Consider the following 16,293-nt stretch of genomic DNA (forward strand, 5'->3'; position numbering starts at 1 on the left):
ATACAAACTACCAGCAGCTAACCTGTGTACTGATAATATACAAACTACCAGCAGCTAACCTGTGTACTGATAATATACAAACTACCAGCAGCTAACCTGTGTACTGATAATATACAAACTACCAGCAGCTAACCTGTGTACTGATAATATACAAACTACCAGCAGCTAACCTGTGTAAATTGATAATATACAAACTACCAGCAGCTAACCTGTGTACTGATAATATACAAACTACCAGCAGCTAACCTGTGTACTGATAATATACAAACTACCAGCAGCTAACCTGTGTACTGATAATATACAAACTACCAGCAGCTACCTGTGTATTGATAATATACAAACTACCAGCAGCTCACGTGTGTACTGATAATATACAAACTACCAGCAGCTAACCTGTGTATACTGATAATATACAAACTACCAGCAGCTAACCTGTACTACTGATAATATACAAACTACCAGCAGCTAACCTGTGTACTTGATAATATACAAACTACCAGCAGCTAACCTGTGTACTGATAATATACAAACTACCAGCAGCTAACCTGTGTAATTGATAATATACAAACTACCAGCAGCTAACCTGTGCACTGATAATATACAAACTACCAGCAGCTTACATGTGTACTGATAATATACAAACTACCAGCAGCTAACCTGTGTACTGATAATATACAAACTACCAGCAGCTAACCTGTGTACTGATAATATACAAACTACCAGCAGCTAACCTGTGTACTGATAATATACAAACTACCAGCAGCTAACCTGTGTACTGATAATATACAAACTACCAGCAGCTAACCTGTGTACTGATAATATACAAACTACCAGCAGCTAACCTGTGTACTGATAATATACAAACTACCAGCAGCTAACCTGTGTACTGATGATAATATACAAACTACCAGCAGCTAACCTGTGTACTGATAATATACAAACTACCAGCAGCTAACCTGTGTACTGATAATATACAAACTACCAGCAGCTAACCCTGTGTACTGATAATATACAAACTACCAGCAGCTAACCTGTGTACTGATAATATACAAACTACCAGCAGCTAACCTGTGTACTGATAATATACAAACTACCAGCAGCTAACCTGTGTACTGATAATATACAAACTACCAGCAGCTAACCTGTGTACTGATAATATACAAACTACCAGCAGCTAACCTGTGTACTGATAATATACAAACTACCAGCAGCTAACCTGTGTACTGATAATATACAAACTACCAGCAGCTAACCTGTGTACTGATAATATACAAACTACCAGCAGCTAACCTGTGTACTGATAATATACAAACTACCAGCAGCTCACGTGATGTACTGACTGATAATATACAAACTACCAGCAGCTAACCTGTGTACTGATAATATACAAACTACCAGCAGCTCACGTGTGTACTGATAATATACAAACTACCAGCAGCTAACCTGTGTACTGATAATATACAAACTACCAGCAGCTAACCTGTGTACTGATAATATACAAACTACCAGCAGCTTACATGTGTACTGATAATATACAAACTACCAGCAGCTAACCTGTGTACTGATAATATACAAACTACCAGCAGCTTATATGTGTACTGATAATATACAAACTACCAGCAGCTAACCTGTGTACTGATAATATACAAACTACCAGCAGCTAACCTGTGTACTGATAATATACAAACTATCAGCAGCTTACATGTGTACTGATAATATACAAACTACCAGCAGCTAACCTGTGTACTGATAATATACAAACTACCAGCAGCTAACCTGTGTACTGATAATATACAAACTACCAGCAGCTCACGTGTGTACTGATAATATACAAACTACCAGCAGCTAACCTGTGTACTGATAATATACAAACTACCAGCAGCTTACATGTGTACTGATAATATACAAACTACCAGCAGCTAACCTGTGTACTGATAATATACAAACTACCAGCAGCTAACCTGTGTACTGATAATATACAAACTATCAGCAGCTTACATGTGTACTGATAATATACAAACTACCAGCAGCTAACCTGTGTACTGATAATATACAAACTACCAGCAGCTAACCTGTGTACTGATAATATACAAACTACCAGCAGCTCACGTGTGTACTGATAATATACAAACTACCAGCAGCTAACCTGTGTACTGATAATATACAAACTACCAGCAGCTAACCTGTGTACTGATAATATACAAACTACCAGCAGCTCACGTGTACTGATAATATACAAACTACCAGCAGCTAACCTGTGTACTGATAATATACAAACTACCAGCAGCTCACGTGTGTACTGATAATATACAAACTACCAGCAGCTAACCTGTGTACTGATAATATACAAACTACCAGCAGCTAACATGTGTACTGATAATATACAAACTACCAGCAGCTAACCTGTGTACTGATAATATACAAACTACCAGCAGCTAACCTGTGTACTGATAATATACAAACTACCAGCAGCTTACATTTGTACTGATAATATACAAACTACCAGCAGCTAACCTGTGTACTGATAATATACAAACTACCAGCAGCTTATATGTGTACTGATAATATACAAACTACCAGCAGCTAACCTGTGTACTGATAATATACAAACTACCAGCAGCTAACCTGTGTACTGATAATATACAAACTACCAGCAGCTCACGTGTGTACTGATAATATACAAACTACCAGCAGCTAACCTGTGTACTGATAATATACAAACTACCAGCAGCTCACGTGTGTACTGATAATATACAAACTACCAGCAGCTAACCTGTGTACTGATAATATACAAACTATCAGCAGCTTACATGTGTACTGATAATATACAAACTACCAGCAGCTAACCTGTGTACTGATAATATACAAACTACCAGCAGCTAACCTGTGTACTGATAATATACAAACTATCAGCAGCTTATATGTGTACTGATAATATACAAACTACCAGCAGCTAACCTGTGTAATTGATAATATACAAACTACCAGCAGCTAACCCTGTGTAATTGATAATATACAAACTACCAGCGGCTCACGTGTGTACTGTTAATATACAAACTACCAGCAGCTAACCTGTGTACTGATAATATACAAACTATCAGCAGCTATCCTGTGTACTGATAATATACAAACTACCAGCAGCTAACCTGTGTACTGATAATATACAAACTACCAGCAGCTCACGTGTGTACTGATAATATACAAACTACCAGCAGCTAACCTGTGTACTGATAATATACAAACTACCAGCAGCTAACCTGTGTAATTGATAATATACAAACTACCAGCAGCTCACGTGTGTACTGATAATATACAAACTACCAGCAGCTAACCTGTGTACTGATAATATACAAACTACCAGCAGCTAACCTGTGTACTGATAATATACAAACTACCAGCAGCTCACGTGTGTATTGATAATATACAAACTACCAGCAGCTAACCTGTGTACTGATAATATACAAACTACCAGCAGCTAACCTGTGTACTGATAATATACAAACTACCAGCAGCTCACGTGTACTGATAATATACAAACTACCAGCAGCTGTTGTGTACTGATAATATACAAACTACCAGCAGCTTACATTTGTACTGATAATATACAAACTACCAGCAGCTAACCTGTGTACTGATAATATACAAACTACCAGCAGCTAACCTGTGTACTGATAATATACAAACTACCAGCAGCTTACATTTGTACTGATAATATACAAACTACCAGCAGCTAACCTGTGTACTGATAATATACAAACTACCAGCAGCTTATATGTGTACTGATAATATACAAACTACCAGCAGCTAACCTGTGTACTGATAATATACAAACTACCAGCCGCTGACGTGTGTACTGATAATATACAAACTACCAGCAGCTAACCTGTGTACTGATAATATACAAACTACCAGCAGCTTACATTTGTACTGATAATATACAAACTACCAGCAGCTAACCTGTGTACTGATAATATACAAACTACCAGCAGTTAACCTGTGTACTGATAATATACAAACTACCAGCAGCTAACCTGTGTACTGATAATATACAAACTACCAGCAGCTAACCTGTGTACTGATAATATACAAACTACCAGCAGCTAACCTGTGTACTGATAATATACAAACTACCAGCAGCTAACCTGTGTACTGATAATATACAAACTACCAGCAGCTAACCTGTGTACTGATAATATACAAACTACCAGCAGCTCACGTGTGTACTGATAATATACAAACTACCAGCAGCTAACCTGTGTACTGATAATATACAAACTACCAGCAGCTTACATTTGTACTGATAATATACAAACTACCAGCAGCTAACCTGTGTACTGATAATATACAAACTACCAGCAGCTCACGTGTGTACTGATAATATACAAACTACCAGCAGCTCACGTGTGTACTGATAATATACAAACTACCAGCAGCTAACCTGTGTACTGATAATATACAAACTATCAGCAGCTTACATGTGTACTGATAATATACAAACTACCAGCAGCTAACCTGTGTACTGATAATATACAAACTACCAGCAGCTAACCTGTGTACTGATAATATACAAACTACCAGCAGCTCACGTGTGTACTGATAATATACAAACTACCAGCAGCTAACCTGTGTACTGATAATATACAAACTATCAGCAGCTTACATGTGTACTGATAATATACAAACTACCAGCAGCTAACCTGTGTACTGATAATATACAAACTACCAGCAGCTAACCTGTGTACTGATAATATACAAACTATCAGCAGCTTACATGTGTACTGATAATATACAAACTACCAGCAGCTAACCTGTGTACTGATAATATACAAACTACCAGCAGCTAACCTGTGTACTGATAATATACAAACTACCAGCAGCTCACGTGTGTACTGATAATATACAAACTACCAGCAGCTAACCTGTGTACTGATAATATACAAACTATCAGCAGCTAACCTGTGTACTGATAATATACAAACTACCAGCAGCTAACCTGTGTACTGATAATATACAAACTACCAGCAGCTCACGTGTGTACTGATAATATACAAACTACCAGCAGCTAACCTGTGTACTGATAATATACAAACTACCAGCAGCTAACCTGTGTACTGATAATATACAAACTACCAGCAGCTCACGTGTGTACTGATAATATACAAACTACCAGCAGCTAACCTGTGTACTGATAATATACAAACTACCAGCAGCTAACCTGTGTACTGATAATATACAAACTACCAGCAGCTCACGTGTGTACTGATAATATACAAACTACCAGCAGCTAACCTGTGTACTGATAATATACAAACTACCAGCAGCTAACCTGTGTACTGATAATATACAAACTACCAGCAGCTCACGTGTACTGATAATATACAAACTACCAGCAGCTAACCTGTGTAAATTGATAATATACAAACTACCAGCAGCTCACGTGTGTACTGATAATATACAAACTACCAGCAGCTAACCTGTGTACTGATAATATACAAACTACCAGCAGCTTACATTTGTACTGATAATATACAAACTACCAGCAGCTAACCTGTGTACTGATAATATACAAACTACCAGCAGCTTATATGTGTACTGATAATATACAAACTACCAGCAGCTAACCTGTGTACTGATAATATACAAACTACCAGCAGCTCACGTGTGTACTGATAATATACAAACTACCAGCAGCTTACATTTGTACTGATAATATACAAACTACCAGCAGCTAACCTGTGTACTGATAATATACAAACTACCAGCAGCTAACCTGTGTACTGATAATATACAAACTACCAGCAGCTCACGTGTGTACTGATAATATACAAACTACCAGCAGCTAACCTGTGTACTGATAATATACAAACTACCAGCAGCTAACCTGTGTACTGATAATATACAAACTACCAGCAGCTAACCTGTGTACTGATAATATACAAACTACCAGCAGCTTACATGTGTACTGATAATATACAACCTACCAGCAGCTTACCTGTGTACTGATAATATATAAACTATCAGTACAATGCCTGTGTACTGATAATATATAAACTATCAGTACAATGCCTGTTTACTGATAATATACAAAATACTACCAGCTAACCTGTATTCATGTGATCCAATGTAGAAGGTGTTGATAGACAGCAGTAACTGTCAGTAACGCATTTTTGAACACAAACAAGTGATCCATTGTAGATGTTGGTGATAGACAGCAGTAACTGTCGGTAATGTATTTTTGGACACAAACAAGTGATCCATTGTAGACCTTTGTGATAGACAGCAGTAACTGTCAGTAACGTATTTATGAACACAAACAAGTGATTCATTGTAGACGTTGGTGATAGACAGCAGTAACTGTCAGTAACGTATTTTTGAACAGAAACAAGTGATCCATTGTAGATGTTGCTGATAGACAGCAGTAACTGTCAGTAACGTATTTATGAACACAAACAAGTGATCCATTGTAGATGTTGGTGATAGACAGCAGTAACTGTCAGTAACGTATTCCATATGATACAGAGGTGATAGTTCTGAACATACTAAACTTCACAAATGCCTTAGCCTTAAAATATTATGATTTCGTTTGTTAACAGTGCAATTTTCAGAGCTAAGAAAATCAGATGTTTACAGAGTATGCATATCCTGACCTCTATGATTTATTGGCTAGGATGACACCGTGTTTGAGATGTTTGTTCTGAATTTTACAATTTTTTTGTGTCACAATAAGGAAACAATAATGATGTTAATACAACTGGAGAGACAACAGTGAAACGTGTTTCGTGTGTTTGTGACAACTCGCGTTTTGTGACTTTGAATTTATGATAATAATAAAGTAAAGTGTGTGGGAAAGTTCGCGAGTTGTAACAAACTTTTGCGAAGGCCATGGTTTATTGTTAGACTGATCTTTTAAATTCGTTAACTAGCAGGTTTGTTGTTCACGCAAACAGTAAGTTTATTATGCGTGTATATGTGTTCTTCATACGGTTGTCTCTTTATTATGTGTATCTATATGTATTTATAGATATGTTATTTATATGTGAGCCTGTTTATTATGTGTGTGTATATATGTATATGTTCTTTATACGGTAATCTGTTTCAACAACAGTAGAGCAGAGCTGGCGTTAGATTTATTACATTTTTCGGGCTGGTTGGACGTTGTTAGCGATTTAACTGGTTCAGTTCGTTATAATGAAATGACTTCTAATATATAAACCAACAAGTCCCGACACATCCACATTCGGTATAAAATTGAATTGGAATAGTAGGTATCAGAACAATTGTTTGACATTACACAGTGGGAAAACTAGGTAACAGACTTTTTCGATTGAAAATACACAAACGCAGATTGGAGATTTAAAATTTCCATGATGGTAATATCCATAATACTTAATAGCATTGGAAACGAAAGAAATTTGGATGAATTAGGTTAATAGGACCATTCATAAAGAGACTTGCAACAAGTCGCAGCCAAGCTGTGGTAAGCAAGTTGCCCCATTTTGTAGTAGGTTAGAACTCGCGCATACAAAGGTCAATGGTAAAAACTGTCCACATACAACAGGCAACAGTAAGCAATATAATCAAGAAGACATTTGTCTGGAAAAGCAACACATGTTGCTTCCACACCATATACATCCAACTGTGTTATACCTTAATCAGATGGAGAATAAAACGAGTTTTTTCACTATTCCAAAAAAGGACAACATCATTTAAGTCTCTAGACTTAGCGCCTATGGCTTTATTTAAAATCACGCTGTTGGAACGAGCTTTCAGAAAAACTGTCATCCTTGTACACTAGAAGATTTATAGAAACAATGCAGGGAGGAGTCATGCACTTCGGACATGACACCCTTACGATGCTTCTTTGCAACGACGCGGTGAAGCCCCAAATCATTTCAATACAGCTTACTCAACCCTTCATAAAGGTTCTTTGGAATACCTTTTGCTTCCTAAGTCTTACATTTAAGATGCAGAATATTGATTGTTATAGGCGCTCTGCTCTTAATTATTAGTGGTTTTAAGCACTGATATTTGTGTAGTATATCTTCTATCACACACGTGTCTATCGCGAATAAAAACCCTACTTATTATGAGTTTGTTTTGAGAAGCGATGGTATTGATTATGAAACATCTGCTGTCATCACAGAAGACAGTATTCCACAATGATTAAATTTTCCAATAGTAGATTCCTGGCAAAAGAAAGTTGATGTACTAAGTATTTGGTGTTTTAGGCTCAACCTATAATTTTTCACAAGACTGCAATGTTTACCTGAAGAAATATAACATTAATATTATTTCAGAAACGTTTAGCTGGCGAACTGTAATTGATTTTAACAAAAATTTCCGGGGTACTTCATTCACCTATTTAGCACAGGAACTTATTTTAGGCGAACGTTTCGATCTGTTTCCACAAATCTTTATTAGGTACTTTCAGTGATGAATTTTTTTTTAACGTACTGTAGTTTTTCACGTACAAATGGAAGAAAATAACAGTTAATTTGTAACGTTTTATTTTTTTTCACTTTTTAGATAGAACTAACCATTATTGTAGTTTATAATACCAAAAAATATTTTTTCCAAGTAACGTTTATCGAACTAACTTTTTAAGCACTTTACTGAATAGGGTCTAATGATGAAAGTGAAATACGAAACTTTATGTCTTGAAACAAGGTTCCGGGCATAAAAACTGCTTTCGTAAATGAAGACAACGTTTACATAGTTATCACTAGAGGGCTTCAGCGAGAAATGTCCATCAAATAATATTTAGTAAATAAACAAAGTTGAAATGAACAGGTACTAGTCATCTGCAAAATAATAAACATATAATGACTGTTTGATAAAATAGCTCTCCATGACACTACGTACACTTGTTAAAGTAACGCTGTATGTATAAAACAGCGAGTAATTTGAGGAACAACAACCAAATTTGTCTAAACACAGCATTACTGTGTTTAGATCGGGGTTTTGGAATTTCTGGGATGGAGATATCCCTTGTACTTTAATGGCGTTGGAAAATAAATATGGATTAACTTCGGGTACCAGGACTATCCAGAAAGAGAATTGCAACGACTCTGAGCTTTGTTTATTTTTTTTTAATAATTAAGTTCGGTAGGGACAAAAGCATCACTGGGACTGACAGCACATCATGAACTAGCATGGAATGGCCATATGAAGGTTTTTTTAGTTTTTCTATTGCCTGTAATTAATATTGTTTATTATGACCTTCAATAGATGGCGTGATTTTGTCCTTCGAATTCAACTCTGTCATTCATTGCTGTTGTACCATGAAGATGCCAACGTAGTTGAGTCAATAATTGTTTTTAACTAACCTGGTGTTTTCTCTTTAAATAAGAATCCTCTGCTTAAGCGTCTCTATACCTTCTCGGCTTTACTGCATCAAATGATAGCTATGTTGGATAACTGTTTAGTTAAAAATACTTAAAGTTATAAGTCAAAAAAGGCCCCTTGGCACCAGCGAAGGAAAAATTCATGGACTCTTTTTATTTATTTATAATTTTAAAATTACAAGTTGACCTCTTGTAAAAACTCGTTTTATAATTTGTTACTTAGAACAAATCTTACTTACTTTTCAACTCTGTGCACAATGAAATTGTTTGTCTCAGTTCGTGATTGGTGCAGGAATGTAACTTAAAGGTATTGACGTCACTCGCGTACATTTTATTAAGTTTCCTGAACAGCTTTTTATTTTAAAAGTATTCCTATTATTCTACTGTACACAACATAAATAAAATAGTTAAATTATTGAGTTTCGAAATGTTTACTCTTTATATAATAGCTTTTGATCCACCAGGTGGTTAAGGCGTTCGACTCCTAATCTGAATGTTGCAGGTTCGAATCCACGTCACACCAAATGTACTCGCTAGTAATGTGACGGTCAATCATACTATTTCTTGGTAAAAGAGTAGCCCAAGAGTTGGCGGTGGATGGTGATGATTAGCTGCCTTTCCTCTAGTCTCACATTGCTAAATTAGGGACGGTTAACGAAGATAGCCTTCTGTAGCTTTCCGCGAAATTAAAAACAAATGAAAGCTTTTTTTCTTCCTATGACAAAGTTAACCAATAGCTTAAAACATCACTGCCGTCAAAAGTATTCAAGTGATTACCTAGAACACTTTTATAACTTCTCTGTTTCTCATAATTAGGATTAATTGTAGTTATTATCGTAACATCTTAGCTGTTATTCTGATAGAATAACTTGTTACACGACTCTCAAAATTCTTAAAGTGCGTTCCGTGACGTATTGTAAATTGTTTGTTTTGAATTTTGCGCAAAGCTACTCAAGGGCTATCTGCGCTAGCCGTCCCTAATTTAGCAGTGTAAGACTAGAGGGAAGGCAACTAGTTATCACCACCCACCGCCAAGTCTTGAGCTACTCTTTTACGAACGAATAGTGGGATTGAACGCTCCCACGGCTGGAAGGGCGATCATGTTTGGTGCGACCGGGATTCGAGTCCGCGACCCTCATATTATGAGTCGAACGCCTTAACCCACCTGGTCATGCCGGGCCTTATTGTAAATAAAACTAAATGTCCGAGAATATAACCAATCAGTTGTCATTATGCCATACATAAAATGAGCTATAATATTTAAACCTGGTAGTTCGTTTTCTCAGCATGTTTACTATTCCTCTGGTTTCGTTATAGCAATGTTTTCAGTTTAGTATAGATTATTTAACTATATCATATTATACTTTTCTTCTTTTTAAGGGTCAGGTAGTAAATTATACTTTATTTACAAATTCATAGTGCAGTGGTTATATTTCTGTTCATTTATGTTATTTCACAATTCTAACATTTAATATTTACAACTGTTTGCAATTTTCCATCTATTGCTTACATGGAAATATCCGAGGCGCTCCCTAGCGGTAGCCAGATATACTACAAGTTGTCAGACACATGCACTAAGACGTGAATATTCCAGGTTTCAGTGTCTGAACAGTTGCTTTAATATTTCGCTGACCTGACCATTTTATTTTAAATCTTGTTTTATAGATTGTTTCTGACCGGAAGTACCGCTAACTGCAATGTGCAAACAGAAGAAACTAACATTTCTGATGCACAATTTCAAAAGTTAAGTAATTTACCACCGGTAATCGATAAAGGTAAGTTAAAACCATTTTAAAATTTCAGCAGTTTAGATGTAACAAATTATTATATCTTGGTACCATTAACACTATTTCAAGTTTTACTTGAAAGGGTGGAGCAAATTCTTATGGACATCTAGGGGTCACTTATTCTCTGGAAGCTTTTGGATTTATTTTTTTAAAAGTTAAAATGCTGCAGTACGTGTCCTAGTGTTGGAACTTTAAAGCAAATTTAGTAGAAACATAAAACTAGAACTTTATTGTCCAGTACGTCTGACCTCTTTCAGGGGGATTGATTTCTTACCTTTTCCCCACAACTGGGTGACATCATCAGGTACCTAAGAAAATATTAGGACTCCTTGTGAACATGATAGCTTACTATTTTGTTAACTACTTGCTATTAATTATTCCCATTTTAAGTGTGTAAAAAGTGGTACTTCATCATCCGGCTTATCTGTACTTTTTGATGGGGATTTCACCCATTCTCACTCACTACCAGGTGTCTTTAAAATCTAAGAAATAATCAGGACTCCTAGTAATAATGGTGGGTCGCCGTGTTGTTTACTTCTTGTTTATTATTAGCTGTTTAAAACTGGTACTTTATTGCACGATAACTCAATACCTCTCTCTTCCCCCTAGTTGATGACGCTAACTAGTACCTTTAGATCGTAAGTTGGTGGCAGGAGTGGTTGATTGCCAGTACGTTTATCACTTATTATTTTATGTGTGGTCATCAAAGTATCTTTGTTGGTACCAAAATAACTGTAATGGTAGAACATCATCTGGAGAATTTCATTTCATGTCTAAAACATATGTTTTAACAGAATAAATAGTTACCTATTTAACACGTTAATCATCATAATGTACCACTATTGTAAAAGTGTTATCTTCTTTTTTGATTTTGTCTGTACAGAGCCGATATTAATTGAGACAGAATTCTATGTAGAAGATGTAAATTCCATTAATGCATTGGACATGGTAAGTTTATTTTTATTATTATTTTTTATATTGTTGTATATTACGTTTTGTTTTTGTTTCCAAATTTGGACGTTTGTATTGTTTTTGGCCGCAGGGAGTTTTGGAACGTTATTGAAAACGTAATGAAGGATTTGTAAGTATGTGTTTTTCTTACAGCAAAGCCACATCGGGCTATCTGCTGAGACTACCGAGGAAAATAGAACCTCTGATTTTAACGTTGTAAATCCGTAGACTTACCGCTGTAATAGCGGGGTGGTGGTGGTGAAGGTAAGAAACAACTTCAGCCACGTAACTTTTAATTCGATTTCGGCTAGAACGAATTATTATCGAACTGTAGGTGATTGATTATTGAGTTAGCCAATTTGTTAGTCAGATTTTTTTTAGCATTTTCTAAAGTCAGTGAAAACGTGGTCAAATAAACAATTTCGAGTATTTCTCTGCTAACCAATGGTATTTTAAGAAATGTGATACTGAAAATGCAATACCAGAATTCACTTCCACAGTTCATAAAATTTTGAATGACAATTTGAAGCGGCCCGGCATGGCCAAGTGTGTTAAGGCGTTCGACTCGTAATCCGAGGGTCGCGGGTTCGCATCCCCGTCGCGCCAAATATGCTCGCCCTCACAGCCGTGGGGGCGTTATAATGTTACGATCAATCCCACTATTTGGTGGTAAAAGAGTAGCCCAAGAGTTGGCGGTGGGTGGTGAGGGCTAGCTGCTTTCCCTCTAGTCTTACGATGCTAAATTAGGGACGGCTAGCACAGATAGCGCTCGAGTAGCTTTGCACGAAATTCCACAAAAATAAAACAAACAAACTTTTTGCCTGAGCTTAGCACGGTATGTTTGTAGGAAGTTGGAAACGGAAGGAACAATGTAGGAAACAAAATATAAAAACCGGAAGTTACGTTGTCAATGAAATCAAAATTGAGTACGGTGTACCACAAGGTTGTGTTCTGCGCCCTATTTTATTTGTGATGGTTATAAGTGGTTAATACGACTTAAAAATATAAAGCGAGACTTGACTTCTGAGATGTTAATTTTTACTGAAAACGATGAACTGGTTTATGTTGTTGTTGTTTTGAATTAAGCACAAAGCTACTCAATGGGCTATCTGTGCTCTGCCTACCACGGAATTGAAACCCGGTTTTAGCGTTATAAGTCCGCAGACATACCGCTGAGCCACTGAGGGGCAAATTGGTTTATAAGCACCAATTTACTTTGAGATGTTGAGAAAACTAAATATATTAATTTTAGATATGAGAAAAATCAAATAAATTGTCGCCGCTCTGTTTACTGTAGTGATTTAATGTGTAACTGTCCGATTATAATATTGACAAAAATTGATTGTTTGAGATATTTAGGGGTTTTCACTGATTGGATGCTGACGTGAAAATCACGTGTTAGTAATATCATGAAAAACTGATGTGATGGAGCAGTGGTTATCTATAAATTTATGAGGCTAATATATGGGGTTCGATTCCACATGATAAACACGACAGGCAGCCCACTGCGACTTTGCTCTAAAGACAGATCAAAACTCGAAACCCGGTTTCTAGCGTTATAAATTCGCGGATATACATACTGCTGTGCCTCTGGAGAATTTGATTTATATTAAATTTCGCGCAAAGCTCCACGAGGGCTATCTGCGCTGACCGTCCCTAATTTAGCAGTGTAAGACTAGAGGGGAGTCAGCTAGTCATCACTACCCACCGCCAAATCTGGGGCTACTCTTTTACCACCGAATAGTGGGATTGACCGTCACATTATAACGCCCCGGGCGAGCATGTTTGGTGCGACAGGGATTCGAACCCGCGACCCTCGTATTACGAATCGAGTCCCTTAACCACCTGGCCATGTAGGGATCTAATATTAAACAATTAAACTTCATGAAACACACATTCAGAACAGGTTCATATGACATTGATTTTGAATGCCCTCAACTTATTATTTAATCATAGTATCAGCGAAATTTTATAATTTTCAGAAAACCACATTCTAAAATTTCCTCCTCTTATCTTTGTTACGAAAACTAATTCTGTATAAATATGGAAGCCGAGAAGACCATTTACTGTAAACACAGTAGTTAACGTTCCGGCCTGCGAATCTCAAGGTCTGTGGGCTGGCTGTGCTCTGCTAACCACGGGTACCAAAACCTAGTTTATAGCGTTGTTTCTTCGCAGTGAAGGAAGTAAATATCTGCTATTTAATCTCAGATGTCTTAATGCAGACTGGAGATTAGAAATAATTACTGAACTAAACAGAATAACAGACTTCAGGTTTATATGAAATTATTACTATAGACATACGGCCACAGACTTCAGGTTTATATGAAATTATTACTATAGACATACGACCACAGACTTCAGGTTTATATGAGATCATCACTGAAGACATACGACCACAGACTTCAGGTTTATATGAAATCATTACTGAAGACATACGACCACAGACTTCAGGTTTATATGAAATCATCATTGAAGACATATGACCACAGACTTCAGGTTTATATGAAATCATTACTATAGACATACGTCCACAGACTTCAAGTTTATGTGAAATCATCATAGTTATAAATAAGACCACAGACCTCAGACCAATAAGACTTTTTTGAAAATACTCGACGTTTTGACTTGTGCCTTTGTTCTCAATATATTTTTAATTTAGACTAAAAGGAGAACAGGAAGTCCAAACCACCCGTCGTAAACTGTTAGTTTATTATAATAGAACGAATGAGTAAGTCGAAACGTCGGGTATATCGAAATTTAATTTATCCGGAGGTTTTTCGTCAAGTATATATTTAAAGCCTGCTAACATAAGTTTATTATTATTCTAATTACATTTCTTTGTCTAGTTGGCCAGGTGGGTTAAGACGTTCGAATCGTATTCTGAGGGACGTGGGTTCAACTCTCCGCCGCACCAAACATACTTGCCCTTTCAGCTGTGGGGACGTTATAATATTTCGGTCAATCCCCCCTATTCGTTGGTGAAAGAATAGCCTTGACAGTGAGGGGTTATTACTAGCTGCCTTCCCTCTAGTTTCACACTGCAAAATTAGGGACGGCTAGTACAGATAACCCTCGTGTAGCTTTGCGCGAAAGTAAAAAACAAACACACTTTGTGTACTTCTAATTGTTTGCTGTCGTACGTTAAAATCGCTTCATGTTACGTAAAGCAAAGAAAACCTTTTCACTGATTATTTGAAACCCTCTTTGTACATGTGTATTACGTAGACGGTTAAGTACCTGCTAGAAGTGCGCTTTGGGTGGGAAAAGACGACTGGAAAGGATCACAAGCTGTCATTTTTAAGCCAGTCCTGTCACGTTTAACTCCATTCTTAATACAACCGTTCTGCTTGTAACATTTATTCAGCAATGTATTACGTCAAACTTCCTTTTTTAGTCTTACGAAAGTGGTTATTATGCCTAAAATTAATCCATGAATAACGATCTCGAACTTGGACACTCAAACGAAGTTATTTTTGAAGTCAAGGTCCAGTTATTAAAATACATCTGGATTCACCGAAATTAACACTGATAAATATATCTTTTATAGTGTACACTTTGAAAAAATAGGTGTCGCTTCTGTAGTGTAAGCGAAAAGTGTTTACAAATGCGTAATTATAAGTGTAATTAAAACATAATAATATTTTCAAGTAGTTTATGATTTATTACCTTTGTTTCATTAGCAATAGCTTATGATATTTTTACCATATTTTCTCCAACAGTTTCGTAAAATCTTTGAATCACCTCGAGTTATTATTTTTATTCCTCTTACATTCAGGTGGTTACGGCACTCGACTCGTCATCTGAGGGTCACGGGTTCGAATCCCATCGCACCAAACGTGCTCGTTCTTTCATCCGAGGTCTATCTGTGAGAGCCGTCCCTAATTGGGTAGTGTAAGATTAGAAGGAAGGCAGCTAGTCATCACCACCCACCGCCAACACGTGGACTACTCTTTTACCAACCAATAATGGGACTAACCGTCTGATTCTAAAGTCCCCACGACTGAAAGGGCGAGCATGTTTGGCGTTACTGGGATTCGAACCCGCGACCCTTGGATTACGAGTCGAGTGCCTGTACTACCTGGCCATGCCGGGCATTTTTTTGGGGGCTAGATGTATACACAATGTGATAAAATTAAACACTTCTTTAACAACTATACTAAAAATAATAAAAGTGTAAGACGTCAATGTTTATGTGCAAAGGGAACTAG

At 36.7% G+C, this 16,293-nt stretch overlaps 2 protein-coding genes across 3 annotated transcripts in view; both read left to right on the forward strand.

Annotated features, from left to right (window-relative positions):
* LOC143228778 (uncharacterized) overlaps nucleotides 1-16,293 on the forward strand; it is a 364,507-nt gene that overhangs the window by 217,375 nt on the left and 130,839 nt on the right. The window lies entirely within an intron of this gene.
* The window catches only part of LOC143227972 (glycine receptor subunit alpha-4-like), a 30,337-nt gene continuing 25,935 nt past the window's right edge, over nucleotides 11,892-16,293 (forward strand). Inside the window, exon 1 of the mRNA XM_076459324.1 lies at nucleotides 11,892-12,079. Within this exon, the coding sequence (XP_076315439.1) occupies nucleotides 11,963-12,079 (117 nt within the window). The 5' untranslated portion in view covers nucleotides 11,892-11,962. The remainder of the gene's footprint in view (nucleotides 12,080-16,293) is intronic.

The sequence above is a fragment of the Tachypleus tridentatus genome, chromosome 10, assembly GCF_004210375.1.
Source record: "Tachypleus tridentatus isolate NWPU-2018 chromosome 10, ASM421037v1, whole genome shotgun sequence".
Taxonomy (NCBI): Eukaryota; Metazoa; Arthropoda; class Merostomata; order Xiphosura; family Limulidae; genus Tachypleus; species Tachypleus tridentatus.